Genomic DNA, 22,905 nt, shown 5'->3' on the forward strand with positions numbered 1-22,905 from the left:
TGGAGTCAACTTAGAAATAGTGCTTCTGAACAGGTAAATGGAAAGCGATCAGGAAGAGACACAACAAGGTGTCTCCTATATCCAGGAGGCTATGCTGGAATTGTATCAAACATATTAAGTTAAGGAAGGAGTGTAGAATGCAGAAGTGTTGATCAGTCTTGGATCGTCAACCCCAGAAAAAGAAGCGTCATATGTGCAAAGATAGGCAGTTCCCATTTAGGTGACGCAGTGTGTCATCAATTTGATACTTGGGTTGAGAGACTGTCTCTAAGGTGAATATGGCTGCAGAGAGTTAATACGAGTATATGATAGACATTTCAAGTTCCATTAGCAAAATCATCTGTTACTTAAGATAGATATGTCAAACTAATCATGGTCTGATGCCATTCAATATTCGATTGCTGATGTCTTTTTGTTAGGATTTTATGCTCATCCAGCAAGCTGATTTATAGTGGTAGCTCACATTTATTAAGTAGCAGTTACCAGTTACTCGTTTACACATTTTATGTGTATTAGCTCATTTAATCTTCATAAGAGCCATGTGAGATAGATATCCTTGTTATCCCCCTATACAGAGAGGCACAGAGTAATTTGCCTAATGGCAGAACCAGGATTCAGATTGAGCTATCTGCCTCAAGATTGTCTTTTACCTGCTAGAACCACTGTGCTGTACTACCTGGGCTTCTCATGTAAACCTGCCCTCTAGGGAAACAACACGTTAACCCCATATTCTTGTGGTTATGTTTTGTCCTCTGTCAAAATGATTTCCTGATGGTGAATAGCAAAGTGCCTTCTGGTTATGACTTGGCAGAGGACCAGCTCCTGGACTGGGCAGCCTCACTGAGGCATTCCCCAGTAAGTATTTGGTGGCTAGGATTTCCCAGGTGTCTTCTGGCCACCTCAGTAAGGGAGCTTTGCAGAGTTGGAGTCCTGGTACCAATCCCACAGGGATTTTGATTTAATTGGTCTGGGATGAGGCCCCTGAATCTGTTCTCTAAAAGAAAAATATCTCACTGGTGATTGTGGTGCCCATCAAAATTTGAAAACCACTGCTTCAGATGACACATGACTGTTTGTAAATTTGTTTAACAGCCTACTTCAAATCTAAGATGCAGCAAAAGAAACAATTTCATGTAGTAAGCTTTGGCAGAAGTTTAATGAGGGTTGTAATGAGCTAAATATAAAGATCAGTTAAAAATATGAAATCTTGGTGCCCGGGACCAAATGGTATTGGCTTTAAGATGCGTAGCGGAGTGGTTTGGGTTTTAGGCCTAGAGCTGGATGTCCAGCTGGGGTAGACGCCATGTCTGCTGCACCGCCGGGCACACGCGGGCAGCCTGCTCAGGCTCTCCAGTACTGCAGTCCTCCTTTGCCAGAGGGGATGGTAGCTCCACAGTGTAACCCATACAAAGCCCTGAGTCCAGAACCTGCTATTTGGTTAGTGTTCAGTAAGCGCTAGCACTTGTTGCCATTTAAGTGTTTTTCCAACTGGGGATGTCTTTGGTGAGCCTAAGTCCCTTTCTGACCGGGTGTTTCTGCTTGCTCCAGCATGTCTCTCTAGAGTGGCTGCTGAGGGTGAAGACTTTATTTGATCTCCACACACAGTCTTAACAGACTGGGACCTTTATAAACATTATTCTTGAACCACCTGAGTTAACCAGTATAGCTGTTGGACAATTAGCTTAGTATTAAATCTTTAAGATATTTTTAAAATGTTTTTCAGCAAGGAAACTAGGAATCAAAGGAATAAACTAGGAATCAAAGGTTAGTGTTATAGTGATTTTTTAAAAGCATCTGAGCGAAAACAAATTCTCATTTTATTTTCAGTTTCACTGAACTTCTGGCCTGGATTTTCTCAGGTTCTAATTTGTGTAAGGTTGTGCTTTATTAACAACTTTTAAAAGTGTATGGGAGTTGTATTTCTAGAGTTTCTTGGGATTTTAAGGATTGTATAAGATACTAAAGGAGTTTGAATTCTCCTTTTGAACATATTTAAGGCTCCCAAATTAAGGGGTCAGGCTTTCTTTTTCTGTATACTTTAGACCTGTAGATATAAAATTAGAAGAAAATGTAGCATATAGGCATGCATTGAGTAAGAAAATGGGCTCTTGATTCAAGTCCTGGCTTTCACAGCTTATTGACTCCATGATTTTTGGCAAATTTCTAAAGTTCTCTATTCAATTTCTTCATCTATAAGAGGCCTGATAATATTACCTAATTAATGGGGTTGTAATGAACATTAAATTACGTCAACTATATCTTGAAGCACTTGAGAGTGTTGCCTGTTTTTACTGTTCGTCCCTAAGTCGTGTCTGTCTCTTTGCTACCCCTGGACTGTGCAGCGTGCCAGGCTCCTCTGTCCTCCTCTGACTCCTGGAGTTTGCTCAAATTATGTCCACTGAGTCAGTGATGCTATCTGACCACTCACCCTCTGCCACCCCCTTCTCCTTTCACCTTCAGTCTTTCCCAGCATTAGAGCCTTTTCCAATGAGTTGGCTCTTCACATCAGGTGGCCAGTGTTGCAGCTTCAACAACAGTCCTTCCAAGGAATATTCAGGGCTGATTTCCTTTAGGATTGACTGGTTTTCTTCTTGCAGTCCAGGGGATTCTCAAGAGTCTTCTCCAGCACAATTCAAAAGCATCAGAAGGTGCCTATTGCATAAACCTTTTAAGTTTTGATGATTTTGATGAAAATGATGACATCCACCCAAATCATCTGAAACAAAAAAGAAAACTAGAATAGAAATATTTCAGCATCTTTTCTCATGAACTATTTGAGAAAAAATTTGAATTAAAAACAATTATGGGCCTTAGCCTATGAAAAAAATTGTAATGCTTTTAATGTAATACTTTATGTAGTAAGGTTAATTCCTGTGTCCTATGGGATGGCTTACCTGTCATGTTTACTTGGTAGTCGGATTTAGCAGAGAAGCTGAAGATGTTTTTTCGGGGAGGGGGTTTGTATCTCTACATTACATTCTTTTCCTTTGTTAAGTTAAAAAAAAGTTTTTAATCTGACAAAATTTGTGATTCCCTACCAGAAAACCTGGATTCAAGTCTCTGTGCTGCCATTCAGCAGGGAAGGCAGGTTATCTGGCTTGTAAGAACCTCTTCTCCTGTATCTGCAAAAGTAGAATAAGATGCTGTGTCTCACATGTTTGTGTGAGAAGTAAAGTTGCCTCCTAATGGGGCTTTCTGCCCCCTCTGTTCTGCACAGTAGGAATGAAATGTGAGCCGCCTTTGTAATTTTAAATTTTCTAGTAGCCACATTAAATAAATGAAATTAGTTTTAATATATTTTATTTAATCTGTCTAAAATGTTATCACTTAATATGAAAATCATTAATAAGATTATTCTTTTCATTCTCAGTCTTTGAGATCTGGTGTGTAATACAGCACATCTCAACTTGAACTAGCAACATTTCAAGTGCTCAGGAGCCACACGCTGCCAGTGGCTATCAGTCCAGATCTGGAATGCAGATTACTGGTCCCATCCCTGAGCACCTGGAGGCTGCCTTGGCCTCACGCAGCTTTACTCTTGAAACTGTGCGCACCTCTGGACAGATGAGCCTGACATTTCTTTCTGCATCAACCTGGATAGTATCTTTGTCCCTGGGAGGACAGGCTCCTGCCCTTAGCCTCCTAGCTGACCCACATGAGGACTTGCTCTGGGCATGTCACGTGCCTCTCTGTTTGGCCAAGGGCCAGAGACAACCAGGAATTCCTGAGAATGATAAACCTTTTGAACCACAATCCGAGCTCCAGGGCGGGAGCTGAAGTTCAGGACAGGATCAGGCTTCCTAATACCCTTCATTCTTGCCTCTTATCTGTCCTATTTGCCTTCTTTCCCACATTTTAGAGATTTATCTAGTGTCTCTGGGAAAACCAGGGACAAATACCAGCAACCTGCTAAAGAATTCAGCTTTTCCCGCCTCTGCCTCAGTATTGATTAGCAAGGTAGCCTTTCCTTCCCAAACATTAACTTTTAAAAAAGACATTCAGAATGTTTTGGAGGCCAGGAAATTTGGAGAACAGAAATATTCACATCTAAGCTTTTTTTATTTTAGGGTTTTGTACTACTGATTTTCATACAAATTTGGGGAGAAATATAGTAAAGGAGTATTACCCTAATAGCTGTATGTAATGGTAAAAAGATGTAGAGAATAAGGCACCCAGGTGTACTCATCCAGCAATAAAAATATGCTCAGATGTCACCTTCTTAGGAAGTCCTACCCTGATCACTCTTACCGAAAATAGCTCCCAGCCTGCAGCACTCTGTCGCTACCATTTTTGTCTGTTTTGTAGATATCACTTAGTGAAGTCGCTCAGTTGTATCCGACTCTTTGTGACCCCGTGGACTGTAGCCCACCAGGCTCCTCCGTCCATGGGATTCTCCAGGCAAGAATACTGGAGTGGGTTGCCATATCACTTATTACTAACTAAAATTCTTTGACTTCCCAAATAGAATATAAGCTCCGTAAGAGTATGGACTTTGTTTTGTTTATCCCTACATCCCCCAACTCCTAGTATAATGCTTGGCTGTTGCAAGTGAAAAGTGAAAGTGTTAGTCTCTTAGCGACCCCATGGACTGTAGCCCACCAGGCTCCTCCGGCCATGGCATTTTCCAGCAAGAATACTGCAGTGGGTTGCCATTTCCTTCTCCAGGGGATCTTCCTGACTCGGATCAAACCCAGGTCTCCTGCATTACAGGCAGACTCTACCTTCTCAGCCACCAGGGAAGCTGGCTGTTGAATCAATGAATAAATAAGTGAAAGGAAATACTGTATGTACTGATAATTTGAAAATTAGTTTCCTAGGAGAAGTCTACCCCAACCATTGTTTCTCTGACCAGTGTGTGTGATAAGTTTGAATTTTCAGACCTAATCTCAGTGGTAGGAATCCTAGTGTTTACTCAAGGTCAGTCGTATAGATAAACTTTCACTGCTTTTAGATAGTCCAGGGCTTGCAGAGGGGAGAAAAGTATTTTGTAATGAAGTCGTAAAAGGGGGAGCTGATCTGTACAGATGAAAATTTCAGATTACACAGGGTAATAAAATGGAAGAGGGGGCATTGGGATAGGGAATTGGGTTGAAAATTTTTTACAGTTCAGCTGCTGTTTATGTCTGAGGTTTTGGGGCAAGAAAGTTGGTAAATAAGAAGCTTAGGGAAAAGGTGGGAGAGAGGCATAACCAGAAAGATCAGTATTATTTGGAGGAGAGGTTGACCTTATAGACTGGTGCCCAAAAAGCCACAAATCATATTTCCATTGTCTTTGTTTATAATAAGCTTTATTTAACATCTTAATTAATTAATTAATCCTCAGTGGTTCTTTTGGTTTACCTCTTGTGTGTTTGTACCAGCTTGATGTCACTGGCCATAGTTCGTGGCCCTTGGAATTATGGTTCTGTGAGCATGGACACATCATACTCTGTACAGGCCAGAAGTTCTGTTGAAACTCCTGGTTTGTCCCAGGAGCACCGTGCCCATAAAAACGAATCCAGGCATGTTGAGAACTCTCAAGTATTATTAAGTACTATTTATATTGCATTCAAGTAAAATTTTAGCAAAAGAAATAAGTTCAGATTTACCAGCCTTTACCTTTCCTTGTTCTACTTCTTTAAATGAGAAAATCTATTGTTTTTATGCATCAACTTTTTTACATACTGTGAATAAATTGTTTGGTTTGTGAATACATTTAAGAAAAACAAATATCAAAATAGTTAATTTTTAAATTGTGGCAGTAGGCTTTATTTCAGGTGTTTTTTAAATAGTGTTATCATTTTAAGGTTTTATAAAGTTTGATTAAAGAATAGTATTTAGGTGTAGTAAATAATTTTTAGGGACTATGTCTAGTTATATTAAGTTCAAGTGATACATTATAATCTAACATCTTGTTTCTTCTCAGTCTGCAAGACTTGTATTGTCCAGCACTTTGAAGATAGCAATGATTGTCCAAGGTGTGGCAACCAGGTTCATGAGACAAACCCATTAGAAATGCTGAGGTATGTCAATATATTTTTATTTCCTCTAACTTAAATAATTATATAAGCTCTTAATAATTTTTATTATGCATCATAATATTTGTTGGCACCTTGACTCAGTTAATGTAGGCTTTGATTTTCATTTTAAAGCATTTTATTTCAATTTATTTTATTAAGAAGAAATGAAAAATAAGGCTGTGTGTATTAAATATTTAAGAAATATATTTCCAAATTAAAAATTACAATTTTATCTCAGGATCTCAGGGTTACTTTAGTTGTAGTTATTTTCAGTATTTTATTATTCTACACAGTATAGAATAGTATAGTATTCTACACAATATTTGTTGAGCTACATGGTAGTGGGAAGAGGGCAGACCTAATAGGGATACTAATCTTGGGACTCTTAATTTTTAAAAATTTATCGTATATTCTAAAAGTGTACAAACATTTATGTAAAACCAAAAAGAATTTTTAAAATGACTACCCTTTTCTTAATGATATAATCATTATACCAAATAAATAGTAATAATATAAAGAAATGTAGTCGTATATTTTTAAAGTTAGAAGTGCTGTATAAGATCCTAATCTGTTTGTACATGAGTGAGTGAGTGGGTGAAAGTCACTCAGTCCTGTCTGACTCTTTGTGACCCCATGGACTACACAGCCCATGGAATTCTCCAGGCCAGAATACTGGAGTGGGTAGCCACTCCCTTCTCCAGAGAATCTTTCCAACCCAGGGATCAAACCCAGGTCCCCCGCATTGCAGGCTGATTCTTTACTTGCTGAGCCACAAGGGAAGTCCAAGAATACTGAAATGGGTAGAATCCAAGCAGTCCATCCTAAAGGAAATCAGTCCTGAATGTTCATTGGAGGGACTGATGTTGAAGCTGAAACTCCAATACTTTTGCCACCTGATGCGAAGAGCTGACTCATTTGAAAAGACCCTGATGCTGGGAAAGATTGAAGGCAAGAGGAGAAGGGGACGACAGAGAATGAAATGGTTGGATGGCGTCACGGACTCAATGGACATGAGTTTGAGTAAACTCCAAAAGTAAACACCGGAGTTGAGTAAACTCTGGTGATGGACAGAGAGGCCTGGTGTGCTGCAGTCCATGGGGTTGCAAAGAGTCAGACATGACTGAGTGAGTGAACTGAACTGAACTGAGCCTATCCCTTCTCCAGTGGATCTTCCCGACCCAGGAATCTCCGGGGTCTCCTGCATTGCAGGCAGATTCTTTACCAACTGAGCTATCAGGGAAGTCTCTGTTTGTACATAGTAAGAAGAAATCATGTTAGAGAATTGGCGAATGGGTATGTAGAAATTGAAGAAAAGTAAATAGTTACTATACTCTAGGGAAAGAAAAAAGTTGAACAAGGGGATATCTTTAATCAGGGTACACTGTGAATATTTATATAATCATAATCCTGTAAACATTCATTGTTAAACACAAAAGTGGCAGTAACACCACCAGGAAGAGGAGAGTTAGGAGAATGTATGTTGGGAGGACAGGGGCCTGGCGGGATGATATCAGGAGAGCTAAAACCTTATCTGCCACAGAAGGAGGTGAGAAAAATCTAGACAGCAAAAAAGGAATGGCTTCATTTTTTCTCTATCTGTAACATGTATAGAAATATGAAAGTAAATACTAATAGAAACAGCTTGGATTTGAAAGTGGTTGTACCTGGGGTTGTAGGAATTAGGAATAGGAAGGGTGGGGCAAGAAAATGTGATATTTTAATATAACATTTAAGGTTAAGGGGAAGTTTGATTTGTAAATTATGTGTTAATATATGTATTACATTGATAAAACAAATATTAAGAAGAGAAATAATACTTCTTTTAAATACTGCAGCTTTTAAATAGACTGGGAAAACTTTGTGAATGAGTTAGTATGTGTGTCCTGAAGAATAAGGTAACATTGGTTTGGCTGGAGAGTAGGACTGGGAAAAGGGTATTTGAGCCAGGATGAAGAGCAGGAGGGAGAAAAACAGGTTGGAAAAGGCAAGGCATCATTAGGGATGACTGACTAAGCCAGTTGGCCAGAGAAGAGTGACAAGAGAGTAGCACCAGATACAATTTGTAGGTTGGACTCAAGTTATAAGAACACTTTAAGCCAGGTGTTGGGAAGAAATTAGTTCTTGAGCAGGCAAGTAATGATCAGCTTGGTGCTTAAGGAAAATTCATCATGAACACGTCAAGGTCTGGCAGAACGTCACTGTGCTGTCCTCTAAGTAGGGTGGTAATTGAATAGAAGGATGGGAAGTGTGGAAAGACTGGGTGGGAGAAATACTGAGAAGGGGCCATCTGGGGCTTGATGAGTAAACCTGTAAAGAAGAGAGACAGGTAGGTTAAGAAAACGCTTGCGTTTTGAGCCTGTTTGGGAGTGATATGGTATCATTTCTGCATTTAACTTTAAAAAAGAAAGAGAGGTTTTCAGAGGTGTTCTGTTGAAGAAGACCAAGTCTTGACATAGATGAACAAAAGGAGGGGCTCGAGATATTCGGCATCTGTTGGAAACATGGAACTTGAGCTTCACAGAGAGAGGTGGGGTGTGTGTGTGTGATCTGCCTGTATGTTAGTTTTGAAGTAACAAAAGTGGATGAGATCCTCAGGAAAGGAAGTATGTAGAAAAGGTCAGAGAGTACAGAGAGCAGAGCAAAGAAGAATACTCAGAGGCAGAAGTAGCTGAAAAAAGAAGAATATCTAGGGAACAGAGAAAGTCGATAGGAAAAAAGAAAAATCGAGAAAGGAAGTTTTCAAAGAGGCATCGCTAGGCAGCATTGACAAACTGCTGCAGAGCATGAGGAGAAAAATGACTTTAAAAGTAATTAAAAAGTTTAAAATTTTAACTCTAAAATTTCTTTTAAAATCTTTTCAATGATGGAAGTTATGGATGATTTGGGAAGGTCTGTCAAGTAAGAGAAGCAAAAAATACACGACAGAAATAATGTTGGTTATGCTTTCAAAGTTTTCCAGTTGGAAGAAGAGGTTGAGAATCTGCTAACAGCTTGAGAAGACGATTGGTTAAGCCAGGATTTGGTGGTTTTCTAGACGTGAGAAAAGTGTCCATGTTTATTGTCAGAGTGCTGCAGTTGAGCAGGAGGAAGGAGATGAGAGGAAAGGATGCTGTAGGAGCAGGACGGCAAGATGAGGAAATGAAAGTCATGGAAAGAGGAGTTATGCTCAGATACAGGAGGGAAAGGAAATAAAAACAGTATCAAGATAGTGCTAGGTTTTTTTTGGCCATGCTGGTGTTTGGTATGTGGGATCTTGCTTCCCCAACCAGGGATTGAACGTGCACCCCCTGCAGTGGAAGGATGGAGTCTTAACCACTGGACCACAAGGGAAGTCCCCAATATTACGTTTTTTATATAGGAAAAAATGGTCTCAATTTCACAGAATGAAGATTTTCTTTCATAGGAATGGAGATTTTCTTTCTCTACCAGAGTTGTCATAGAGATATTGAAAGTGGCTGGATCAGCTATTGGTGTATAATAGACCACACCTAAACTTCATGCTGAAAACGAGACTAAAAGCAGTTTTGATTCCTCACAGTTCTGTGTGGTTCACAGATCCAGGTGGGCCTGCTGGTCTTGGCTGGGCCCACTTAGGTGACTGCAGTCAGAGGCTGGTGGGTCACTGCTCTGCGGATCCTGGCTGGGTTCTGTCCTGTTGGTTGGGCTGCCCAGGAACTGGTCTGAGATGGCCTTACCTGGGCAGCTTGGCTCTCCAGGACATGGTGTCTCATCCTCCAGACTTGTTCTTATGGTGGCAGGGTTCCAAGAAAGTACACCAAAGCCCGTGATGTGCCGCATAAGGCATAAGGCTTGGGCTCAGAGCTCAGCATGTCACTGGTGCCACATTCTTCGGCCTGAGCATGTTTCAAGGCTAGCCCATATTCTCAGGGTGGAGGAAAAAACTCCCTCCCTTAATCACAGTCCTGTTCAGAGTGGTAGATTATAGAGAGAACTGGAGACAGGACCATTTGTATAATCTGTCCGCTACTGGGACAGGCTGGAAATAAATGTGTTCCACCTACAGAGTAGTTGGGTGTGGTGCTTGTGCTGAAACCATATGTTCTATATTTTGTAATACATGTGAGATGCAAATCTTAAACAATTTACATACTGGATTTTAATGTCTTTATTGTTAGTATATTCTCTTTTTTCCTCTTTGGAAGGTTGGATAACACACTAGAGGAAATTATATTTAAGTTGGTTCCTGGACTACGAGAACGTAAGTTACTCTTTGAATTCTTGCAGGTTGTTTGTGTTTTGTAAGATCACCATTTCTGTTAAAGATTTTGTGATTGTTTCTATTATTTTTATACTGTTTTTCTTTTAAATTAGAAGAACTTGAGCGTGAATCTGAATTTTGGAAGAAAAATAAGCCTCAAGAAAATGGACAAGGTGACTTGTTTACTTCTATCTGTTGGAATTTCTTAGCTTTTTGTAGCTGTGGTGAGCTAATCTCTCTCTCCAAGCTCAAATTTCTTCTGTACAATATTATGTACCTCTTTATATTATGAACTTTTCTCTGATTACGAACTTTTAATATAGAATCATGAGATTTTGTGTAAATGCATGTAAAATCTGGATCGGTCCAATTGAAGGAAATTGGAAATAGAGGAAACTGGGAAGAGAAAAAGGAGATAAAACAGAAAAATGACCATTGTTTATAGCAGTATTAGCTAAAGAGCTACAGGAAATTGAAGAAATGGCCATAGCCTGCAACTGAATAGTGAGGGGTTTATGGTTGTATTTATTTTATTTTGTATATTTAATAGGAGAAGGGACTTGAATGTAGCTGAAAGCCAGATCAGAGGATCTTGCTATGCTCTGATAATCTAGAATTAACTTTTCATAGGTAGACTTCCAATAATACAAATTTATATATTCTGAGATTTGAAAAATATTTCTAGGTACTTGTGGGAACTTTCCCCATCACCTATATTAAGTGTTCAAATTTGCCTTTTAGGTCCCAGGAGATTCAGCAGTGAGTCATTTTTAATAATTAAGGAAAGTGGCAGACATTACTGGTAGAGAAGAGGCTTTTAGTACGTATACAATTCACAGGAAAGAAAATACAGCATATCTGAAATTATAAGGAAGAAGTGTCCTTTGGTCATTTAACATGAGATTTGTTTCAGGATGGCCTGAATACCACTGAAAGTTTTCAAGGATGTATGTGTTTTTATAGGCTCATTCTTCTATAGAGCTCAGTCTTCCACCCCTAGTTTTCCCAGAAGAGTCATAGGATTGTTGATTACATACATATCATTGAAGTGGCTTTCTCTTTTCATATGAAAAATGGGGATCAGAGTTTTTTTTTTTTTTAGTTCAGCTTAACTGTGCAGGACTGGCTTCCTATAGCAGGGGAAGTTTGAGAATAATTTTGAATGATTGGAGTAAGGTAGCAAGGGATTATGTTTAATCTATAATTAAAACACTGCAATGGGCAAAGAAGCCAAGCCTGGCAAAAAATAACTTAATTAAAGGCTTATTTTACCCAGGTGTAAACTGCAATTTATACAGTAGTGCCATAGTGGAAAATATAGGTAAAATTGACTGAATGTTCCAGTTTTTAACTACATTTTCAAGACAACAGGAGCCAGGGCTTGTCCTCAGAAGCTGTGTGGTCAGGTTAGTCCATGACTGTGTCTTACAGACTGACTAGTGAAGGACTGCAGCCCGAGTTGTGTTTCTCTCCTTTTCCCCCATATTTCTGTCTTTTTAAAATAGTTTTATCATATTTGGTCTTTAGTTTGGGTGAAAGGTTTGGACCTTTTCTTGGAGCTGGAGCTTGGTTCATAGAAGGCCAAATTACCTTTCTAGGTGATTTCCGTATAAAAAGGCAGAAGAGAACTCCCTCCTCCCCTGGACCACACATCTGTAATGCTTTTTACTACAGTCATTACAGAGGAGCTAACTCATCTTTTTTTTTTAATCTAACTGGTCTGTTTTTTTTTTCCTGGGCTTTTCTGTACTGTAATGCTTGACTGGCTCATTCTTTCAAGTTTCAGCTTATATTTTATCTGGAAATCTCCCCTGAATCTTTGCTTCACCACAGAATTTGGGTTTATTTCCACCTCTGTTATACGTGCCCACTTGGCCTATCTTACCTCTTACATCAGACTCTTTATTAACTTCTCCGTCTGTATTCTTTACTTGCCTGTACCTCCTTTCATAGCCTGACACCATAAGAGTGAGGATGACCACACTCTAGTTTCAGTGTTGTTCCCTCAGGCTTAGTCTAACAGAGTTTGCACTCAGTAAACAAATGAATCATTAAATATATGTGCATTATATGTAACCTACTGGCATTCCATAGGTTAAATAGGTTTGATTATAATATGAAATATTCTCAGATTTCTTTGATGGTGTTTTAATATGTTAGTTACATGCATGCTAAAAAAGCTAATTCATTCTACTTGTTATTTCACTAGCTGATTTTATATAAGAATATCTAATAATTTGAAATTTTGAACTTAAATATTTTAGTTTTACTAAATATTTAGTTTACTTGGTTTTAAACTTTGAATAAATGTAGAATTTGGAAGTATTTTTTTCTTTGATCAAAAACACTTTATTATGTGTATACAAACTTGAAATTCTAATTACATATGTTGACTGAACTTTTTAAATGATGTAGTTTAAAAGAACATTTTATACATTTCTTTAAACAGCATATGTTCAAAATTATTAGTTTATCAAATATATATTATTGTGTTGTTTAGTCACTAAGCTGTGTCTGACTCTTTGTGACCGCCTGGAATATAGCCCGCCAGGCTCCTCTGTCCATGGAATTTACAGGCAGGAATACTGGAGTGGGTTGCTATTTTCTTCTCCAGGGTGGAAGTATTTTTATATTCTGTCAATTTCTAAGTGGTCTAATCACTAATGGCAGTCATTTTGTGACCAAATATAGTTAGTCCTAAATCTTTTCATTTGGATGTGCCAGTGAGCCTAGACTTTGTAAGCAATGCTCATGAGCCACTTAAGGGTTTTTTAAAAATATTTCCATTATTGAGTTGCTTGGAACATTTTAAAGGCACTAAAATTTTTGGTTATTCTTCATCAAGAACTGTTAAGAAAGTGTTTTTTGAATTTGATTTTTGTTCTCATGGTTAGTGTATTACTGCTTAACTATAAAATCAACCTTGAGTTATATCTAACTTGCGTTTGTTTAAATTATACAGATGATACTTCAAAAGTTGACAAGCCTAAAGCAGATGAAGAAGGTGATGAAAATCAAGATGATAAAGACTATCACAGAAGTGACCCACAAATCGCTATATGTCTAGATTGTTTACGAAATAATGGACAATCAGGGGACAATGTAGTAAAGGTGAGTGGACGACTACAGTTTTTTTAAATAATCTTTTATAACTTGTTGATAAATTTTCCCAATGTCTCAGAATGTTTGCTTTCAAAGTTTTTATTAATGTAAACAAATAGAACGTCACTTTCTGATACTCCCTTGCCTGCAAGCTGCCAAGCAGTTGCTTGCTTCAGGCTCCTTCCTGTTTTCTAACCCTCATGACTGAACCGTCCCGGGTCAATGCCACCACCTAGTGGCCAATGTGGAGAATCACACCTGCATTTCTCCTTCCATCTCCTTTTATACCTTTGTTGGGAGTTCACCTACATACACTGTTTTTCCCTTTTTAAGTGTGGTCACCGACTCAGACTTGGGTCATTTCGTGACACACAGCATCTTCAACCCTTTTATTCATCCTCTTCTAGTTTTTTCTTTTGTTTCTCTATTTTTATTTGCAACTCAAAAAGCTATCCACGTCATGGCTAATACATTTTATGAACAATATAGTTGGTTTAGATGGATGTTATAAAGTACCTGTGAACTTTTCCTTAACTTCCTCTGTGTGATCTGTAAGCCAGTGAGTTGAATTCCTTAATGCTGATTAAGCTTTCCCAGCATCTTGCAAAAAGAAATACGCATTAGCATAGTGATTCAGTGACTATTATCAACTATATGGACATGAGCAAAGATGTAAATAGTAAGTTTTTTCACTCAGGGATCTTTGGTTAGGTCTTACTCATACAAACAGTTATGATAAAATAAGATAATAGATTTAGTTAAGAGATTGGTTGGACAAGACATGTAAAAGAGTACAGCAGTAGTTAGAGAAGTGGCCTCCGTTCCTGTTTATCCTTCAAGGCCTCTCTGTTGGCGTCTCATGCTCTGCTGCAGCAGCCTTTCCTGTTTGTCAGCCTTCTTTGCATAAGAATTTTTATTGATCTTACATTTCTCACTGATTCTCAGTCATTTCTGTAATCCTCTTTGGGGGAGGTTCTTCTTAATGGAGATGATGATCATCCTTTAGCTTGCTAATATATACAGTTATTATCTTGTAGTGAAAATTGAATCAGTCAGAAAGTGGAGTATCTCTTCATAAATAAATGAGAAGTCTACTTCTCTGCAGGATTTCTAATATGAAAGTTCTAAATCATTGAATTTCAGATTCATCTGAAAAATTAACTACCCCCTGCCTTGATACTGTTTGGCATCTTTGACACCTCACCATTCCAATTGAGCTTGTACCTTTTCACTCTTTCCTTTATAGACGTTTCTTCATTCTTGTGCCTTCATTCTTAAAACAACTTTCACAGCTTATCTGACTTGTACTCTGCTTTCCTGATTCTCACCTTTTCTCTCTGGCCACTCCTATACTGTCCCTACTGACTTGACTTCTTCCTGTCTTCTGCTTGATATGTGTGAGTATAGGCTAATATCTAGCCCCCAACTCAGTTCTTCTTTCTCTGTAGTCATCCTAGGAGGTCACTTCTATTTTTTGTGACTTCCAACTATGCAAAGAAATTTTTAAATCCCCCTTTCCACACCTGTCATCACTCCCAAGTTGAAGTATTATATCTCTAACTACTTTTAGTATCCTAACTAGGAGTTTCACTAATACATAAAACTTCACCTATTTAAAGACAAATTCACTATACTGTATTTTCACCTAACTTTATTCCAAACATGCAGTTTCCCTTATCACTACCATCTTTTGACCAATCATAGAAATTCAAATTCTTAAGACATTTTTGACCTCCTCTCCCTTCAACCAGTCATAAGTCCTGCAAAATTTCCCTCAGTCTACTAAGGGCTGCTCACATTATATTTAGATTTTTTAAAGTAGTCTGAAGTGTTTCCTGTATTCTTGATTTCTTTTATTATCCAGGGCTGAGGCTGCAGCCTGAGTGTGTACAAGCAGTTATAGCCACTATCAGGGTCAAGTAGTAAGTATTTTAGGTTCTGTGGGCTATATGGGCTTTGTTGCATATAACTTCTCAGCTGACTTACTTTAGCACTAAAGCAGCCATAGATGATAGTGAGCAAACTGCCCTGCCTGCGTTCCAGTTAAACGTCCCTTATGAGAATAGATGGACAGCTGAATTTGGCTTGAGGGCCATGACCATAGTTCGCCACCTTCTAGAATCAAGTCTTGACTCCTTGTGTTAGCATTCAAGGTCTTTCATTAAAACCCCTATGTTTGTAAGTTTATTTTTCATAATTCCTGGCAGTGAATCATCAAAATATGATTATTGTCATTTATCTGTGAGCACCAACATAAATTTTGGCACCCATGTATCTGACAAAGAATTTGCATCCAGAGTATATAAAGGTTTATATTAAGAATATTTAAAACCCCTAAGACTTTGAACAATCCTTTCATTTTGGCATGTTATTCCTTCTTCTCACCACTGTCCAAGACTTCTGTCAAGATTCAAGAGACTTCTATATTTTGTGATTTTTTTCCCCCCTCCCACCTTGGTGAATCCCTCCTGAAATTGACTTGTATTTATTCCTCAACTAGGGCTTACTTTGCTATTTATTAAATCAGTATTTGTGTTCTAAAGGTACCAGGTACTGTCTTTTATCTTTTTTAGTATGTGTCTTATCCTTGAGACTGGATTACATATTACATAAAGGCATAAAAATTATTCCTAGGTTTCTTTATAGCCTTCTAAACCATCTCATTCCTCTGTAGTAGGATGAGATTCTCAAATGTGGTAGAGTAGTTAATGTGTTGTTTATATGGTATACCTACTGCAGTTCAAACGTCGAAGTCAGGAGCAAAAACGCAGTGAAACTATTAGAATAAGGAGCTCCAAAAATTTGCTCCTGCATAAAATCAGTGGAAAAGCTGGCAAAAGTTTTCATAATCGACTTTTTCTGAAATCTGATAGTTAACCAAAGGCTAAAACCCTTAAAGAAACCCATGGAGCAAGAAAAAATGGCTGACTCTTGGTAAGAATAATTTTAACTTGCCTTAGTCCCATCCTCTACTCTCAGCTCTGAAACAGCCTTGTAAAAATCACAGCCCACTATCCTACTGCAGCTTCTCAAGCACCAAAAGGACAGAAGGGAGGTAGATCTCTTTCAAAGCCTAATTGCCAAATAATTATAATTTGTCTATTGGGTCCTAGAATACTGTACTTAAAATGTTGTCTATATTAGACCTGACTTGAAGCTTGCCTAGTGGATAAAACCTTCTCCATGGACTAGGGAGGAGCAGGAGGAGGGAACTAAATACAAATAAATGTTGTTGTAACTGCATGACTGCCTGAAGCATAAATAACATTTGGGGCAAAAAGTAGACTTAACCAGAAGGCTTAAAAGGAAAAACTAGAGAATGAGATGTCTACAGATATCGAAATACATAGCAGCTTTGAGAAGCTCAAAAATACTCACAGGAATCTAGAAGGACACGTATATACACAGGATTGTGTAGATGCTGAGAAAAGACATTAATAGGCCCTAAACCCTCACCTTCGGCTGACATGGAGGTTCTGCACAAGCCAGAAGTGAAGGCCAGGGTAGAGTTGTCAACAGCGTGGTTAAGCGTTAGAGGTGGGCCCCAAAGTTCATACAGAGTCCTTCAGCAAAGACTGGGAATCTGACTGCTTCCAAGGAAATCTCTGTTCAGTTGTTAGCTGACCAATAGGTAGAAACTTCAGTGGCCACATACATGCTGTAAAGAATACAGACTTTGCAGAATTAGTTTTAAAAAGTCATTAAATAATGAGAAACAAGGAAAAGCCACAAGAGGATTCCCTGAGGAGCAGGCAGGAATTTGATTTCCAGTGTTACCACAGTAAAATGTTCAGTTTTCAACAAAAAATTGTGAGATAAAATGGACACAAAGTATAGCCCATATATAGGAAAAGCAGTAAATCTGATAGAAGTATAACATTTCTATGGAGAGAATGCATAATTATTATATTTTTATTTCCAAAGTACTTACACATCAAATATTAAATAATCCAAGCTGGAATTTTGTTAGCAATTAATGTCAGACCTTATTGGATTAAAAATTCCAAAAACAAGCTTTTGCCTAGTTTTAAAACCTTTACTCTTCTGAGATCTCTATACTTACTAGTAATTTTGAAAAGATTATGAGTGGTGACACCAGGTCATTTCTACAGGTTCTTTTATCATTAGACTTCCCTGCAGATGAAAATACACTTAAAGGGTCTTCTGGTACCCTCACATTATTCTATGACTTAACTGGGACCTATGACACATGCTAACAAGTCTGCATAAGCTGTTCAGAGCTGTTTAGAAACCTTGATGAGGCTGAGATGATGTGAGCAGACAACAGGATGTCCGTGTGTGTTGTCTGGCACTTTTGTTTTCACGCTGTCTAGAACGTCAGTCTTCTCATTCAAGATGGGTCAAGTGCCTTTTGATTTAGATGTGACTTTTAACTTCTGTTTTCTTCTTAATGGATACTTTACCATCTGAATTGTGATCAGGTGTTATTTGTAAATAGATTAGTTTCTGTTGGTCTTTGCTTAGAAATATATTTTGCTAGGAATGTATTTTGACTGGATAGTTCCACTTTCTGACTTTGTGAATTAAGGAACGTTTCCAAATTGTTGACCTAATTTCCTAGCATAAATAGAAGTAACAATTTATATCTTTAAAAGATTCAATTGCTGGGTTTTGTTTTTGTTTTAATATTGTTAAGATTTGGGGATATAATTTTCTTTCACAAATTGGTTCATGTTTATCATGTCTACAGCCTCATTTGTGATGGTCATTCTAGATTGGTTCTTATATTTTATTGATGTTTAAGCTTAATGAGTGGATTAGTACTGCTAAGGAAATGAGAAAACCAAGGCATAGTAAAATATTTTCATTAATAATCATTATTTCCTTTAGGGTTTAATGAAGAAATTCATTCGGTGTTCTACACGTGTAACTGTGGGAACTATTAAAAAATTTCTAAGTTTAAAACTAAAACTTCCAAGTTCTTATGAGGTAAGTTAATAATCTAATCTAATTATTTTGATAGTTCTAATCTGAAGGAGAATTCTAACGAAAGTAAAAATTAAGAAAACATTTAATTTTGTGGAAACTTTGGTTATTTTCATGTTAAAAATTTAATTTTGAGATGTAATATTCTATTTGTGTAATCTGTATTTTTGAATTTAATGTCCCGACTAGAACATGATACTTAACAAATTTAACATTTTATAATTAGAGGAGATATTTACCATTAAGTATTCTTGAAATAAATATCCCAGCTAAAATGGATACTTTTTTTTTATGCCTGCATGCTTTATGGTATGTTCTTGTTTTCAGTCTGAGACCTTTTCAATCCATTTTAACATTCTTTGTAGACTTTTTTTTTTTTTCAGAATGTAAAACATTGTTGCTTTATGAAAAGGGATTTTTGTAATTGATACTCATTTAGTTCTGCAGTATGCAAAAGTGATATTGTTTAGCCCTAGGTAACACCAGCATACTGTGTCTACATAAATGTAGCATACTAGTTTTTTACAGGAGAGGTGAGTTGCCTTGATGTTGAACACAGCACAGCTTGTAATGTGTGTAGTGTTTCAAGAATGTTTATCATCCTAGGGCTATGGCTGTAACATAATGAGGGAATGTGGCTACCACTTCTCACCCATGCAAATGGCAGTCTTACAACTTGTATTAATTTCCTCTTCCTCCCTTCCGAGTTCCACTAGTAGCACCTAAAAAACCTTTAAGACCAAGGCTAGATTCCTATATAAACAAAGGCATCAAAGGCAACATAGTTTTTTCAGTCTTATATACAATAGTATTCACATAAACAATCATAGCAGAAAGAAAATAATACCTGGCAATGCCTGTGTTTAAATCTTAAGTCTGTATTTTGAGGAAACCTCTGAACCTGAACTTATTTTAAAATGTCTTACAAATGACTAATTAATTTATGGATTAAGGATTAATTCTCATATGTTTGGTCCTACAAATATAAAAAAAATTTCCAGAGACAGCAGCTTTTACATTGGGGAAAAAATTGTGAACATTAATCAAACCCATATGTACTTGATAAAAAGTAAAAGATAAAAACGACTTATAACCACAGTGAAATAGAAAATGAAACTTTATAATTTGGTTTTGCTCTTTATTCTCTTTTTGTAAAATACCACTTGCAGTTTTATTTCCTTACTTTCAGGTGTGACTCACTGAGTTATTTTCTAACTTTCAGGAAGTTATTAGAACTGAGAGAATTGTTGCTCTCCTGCAGTCCTATTGCTGGCCATTATTACTACATTTCTTTATAGAAAAGGATAGAAGGGGAAGAGACTGACTCCACAGACAGCTTTTTTTCTATCCCAATGCTAAGAACTTTCTGTATGATTTTACTAATATTTACCCTTCCCCCCCCCCCTTATTTTGCTGCCCTACAAGTAGGCCAGTAATTTTATGAAATACCTAACAGCTGCAGCTTCTATAACAGCATTGGTTATTCGGCAGGATGGTTTGTTTGGTTTTTAAATGACAATAATAGGAACAGTGTACCTGATTGTAATTGCATCCTAAGTAAACCCCTTTACCTCTTTGCTTATGCATTTTACAGTCAAGATAAAGAAAGTAGAATTCTCTACTTTCAGTTCAGTTGCTCAGTCGTGTCCGACTCTGCGACCCCATGAATCGCAGTATGCCAGGCCTCCCTGTCCATCATCAGCTCCCGGAGCTTACTCAGACTCATGTCCATCGAGTCGGTGATGCCATCCTGCCACCTCATCCTCTGTCATCCCCTTCTCCTCCTGCCCCCAATTCCTCTCAGCATTATCTGCTTTGTTCTTTTAAAAATAAAGTAGTTTCTGGAAAACATTATGCGGGTCCATTTATGTCACTATAAGTCATCAAAAAATCAATATAATTTAGCATCTATCTAGTACAATTGGAATTACACTCATTTTATACATAAAGTTCAAAAACTCTATTCTCTGTCTAGCCAGACAAGAATTACTTAAAACCCTTAAAAAGTTCCTTTGGGTTTTTCTGTAAGGAAAAACCTGAATGAACTTTTTTAGCCAACCCAATATTATGCAAGTCACAAACCAAGCAAAGCAGAAACGGAGAGCCCTGGGAGATTCAGGCCTGTGCTCTGGTCCCTACTGTTCTGTCAACTTGAACGCCTGGAAGGCCCCCCAAATCACATACCCACAGCCATTCATTTACCCTCTGCAGATGCAAACTAGTGAAAGCGGCTCCTTCAAATGAGAGATGAATTCACAAGGTAAATGTGATAGGAGGAGCCGTGAGGTTTCCAGCTTGTTCTCATTCAGTAAGAGGCAATCACAGAAACATGTCTGAAGCCTCAGAGACTGCACAGTGACTGAGGAGCTTCATGCTGCATTTCCAAATTATGTGCTGAACTTGAGGTAGAGGTGTGTGGGACAAGACAGACCGTGGTTCATGTTACTTATGTATGATTGTTAATACCTACGAGGCAAACCAGTGCTTTTCATAGAAAGATCCAGTGTTCTTTTCAAATAATGGATACTACTACTATTTTGATACAACTATTTGAGTCTTATTTGAACTTTGAAAAAAATGTGTAAAACTCTTATGAATTGAGAGTTACTTATGTTAATGGATCTGTAACTGTTCTTTTTAAAGTTGGATGTGCTGTGCAATGGTGAAATTATGGGGAAGGATCACACTATGGAGTTCATCTACATGACACGATGGCGACTAAGAGGCGAAAACGTAAATTGTTTTTATATTTACCTGTGTGTGTAATTACTTTGTCATTATGTTAATGAAATTTAACAGTTACTGAGACACTTTAAAAAAAAAAATGAGGGAAAGAGAAGAAACTGGTTCCTCAGTGACTGCATGATAGCTGATCCCAAGTATAAGACCAAGGTCTGTGTTAAATGTGGTTTTGTTATGTTTAAGGTGAGTTTAAAACTGAATATGTTCAGAGCTCTACTTAGAGTCGACAAGATGGTACTTAAATTTTTTTAAACCCCAATAAAATATGGAAACTTCTAAGTTCTGCCCTGACTAGTATGTTTAATGGTTAAGATATTTTTGTTTGTGCTAGAGAGGACAGGTAGAATCTAGATACTCTTTTTTTCAGGTACCTCCTTTACATTGAAAATATAAGATTGGACCGAAGGGTAAGTGAGTTTGCAGAGGTTTCTGATACCAGATTTAGATTATTGTGCCTGAGGCCCCAGGAAATATGAGAGAAATGATTAAAAGAAACCTAAGAACATTTATTTTAAAACCCCAAAGGAGTTGGTATTTTGAACTGTATCTTTGATTGGGGTTAATTTGAACGTTCCAGTGTATCTTACCTGAGTTATATGTAAAGTCGATATTAGGGAAATCTGAAGGGGTAGGGATTGCAAGGCTAATTTGTAGCAGTAAGAAATACAGTAGTAATTATAAAAACACAAAATTAAGAACTGTAGCCTCACACAATTACAGTGGTTCAAAAATATACCTATATTGATTGTAAACATTTATGGAACTGTTTTTTCCCCAGAAGAACTGTCTTGATATGACACAATAATAAATGAAACATGTAACTTCTTAAGTAGAACTTTTTTCAGTTTGCATCCCACTGGGATGATGATGCCTACCTTGTGAGGCTAAGTATTCATGACCAGGAGGAATAAATTATATTCTAGTCCTGCCACCAACTGGTTGTGTGCCTTGAGGAACTCATGAAACCTCTCTAGGGCTCCTTTTTATTTTTTTCCTAATTGTCTTTGTATTTGGTAAATTAATGCTTGCCTTTCTATGACATTTTATGTATTTTAAAATGGTTGTGTGTATATATATATATATATCACCCTCATTAATTCCTTCTAACCAAAATGTTCCAGGGACCCAGTGCAGATTGCAAGGGTAGTCAATTGTCTCTTGACCAGCCCTCCTGGGGCCTAAATATTGTGATACTACACATAATAGTAATACCATATTGGTGTAATTTTAGCTCTCTTTGATCATGGGACACTTCAGTATGTGTTAGTGCTTGAAACCATCGTTATAAATAGGTTTGCCTTCAGGTTAGAGAGATGTGACTAGTCATCCATGGCAGGGCCTCTTCTGGCACTCACTTGCCCTTCTCGAGGTCCCTTCCCAAAGGTCACCCACGCTGCCAGTTATTCTAATGGCAGAGCTCAAAAGAGTTGGTTCACAGAAATTGTCATTAATAAAGTGTATTCAGTCTTTACTACAAGTATGCTTCTGATTACACATTTCTGAATAGTTTAAACCCCCTGCTTGTGTAAGGCATATTTTATTAAAAATTTGTTCCAAAAAATGGTTTTAGCATCTTAAGGTTTTTATTCAGGTTAAAAACTAAATCAACAAATAGAAATAAAAACCACCCTTGACATTTGGCGCAGCAGTAAGTAGCCCGTTTCATTTTTTTTTAACATGATAACTCTGTTTTTTGTTTGTTCTCCTCTAAACCCATTTCTCCCTCAGCTTCACAGTCTCAGCAGCTGCAAGATTTTCATTTTTCTGGTTTTTCAGATCAAAATCCCTGAAGTCTGTCCTGATTAGTTTCTCCGTCCTTAGCAAATTCTTTGAACTCTGCCATCAAAATACAGTAATCAAAATCCAGTTGCATCTTATCAGGTCCTCATTCTGGTC

The 22,905-nt window shown here is 37.6% G+C and overlaps 1 protein-coding gene across 5 annotated transcripts in view; it reads left to right on the forward strand.

The window, feature by feature from the left end:
* PCGF5 (polycomb group ring finger 5) overlaps positions 1 to 22,905 on the forward strand; it is a 118,358-nt gene that overhangs the window by 79,586 nt on the left and 15,867 nt on the right. For 4 of the 5 annotated variants that reach the window (XM_065922899.1, XM_065922900.1, XM_065922898.1 and 1 more), the window contains 6 exons: positions 5,906 to 6,002; positions 10,163 to 10,218; positions 10,332 to 10,391; positions 13,181 to 13,329; positions 18,172 to 18,270; positions 20,911 to 21,000. In XM_065922899.1, coding sequence (XP_065778971.1) covers positions 5,906 to 6,002; positions 10,163 to 10,218; positions 10,332 to 10,391; positions 13,181 to 13,329; positions 18,172 to 18,270; positions 20,911 to 21,000 — 551 coding nt within the window. The remainder of the gene's footprint in view (positions 1 to 5,905; positions 6,003 to 10,162; positions 10,219 to 10,331; positions 10,392 to 13,180; positions 13,330 to 18,171; positions 18,271 to 20,910; positions 21,001 to 22,905) is intronic. The other variant, XM_065922901.1, reaches the window with a different exon arrangement.

This window comes from Muntiacus reevesi, chromosome 2 (genome assembly GCF_963930625.1).
Source record: "Muntiacus reevesi chromosome 2, mMunRee1.1, whole genome shotgun sequence".
Lineage (NCBI taxonomy): Eukaryota > Metazoa > Chordata > Mammalia > Artiodactyla > Cervidae > Muntiacus > Muntiacus reevesi.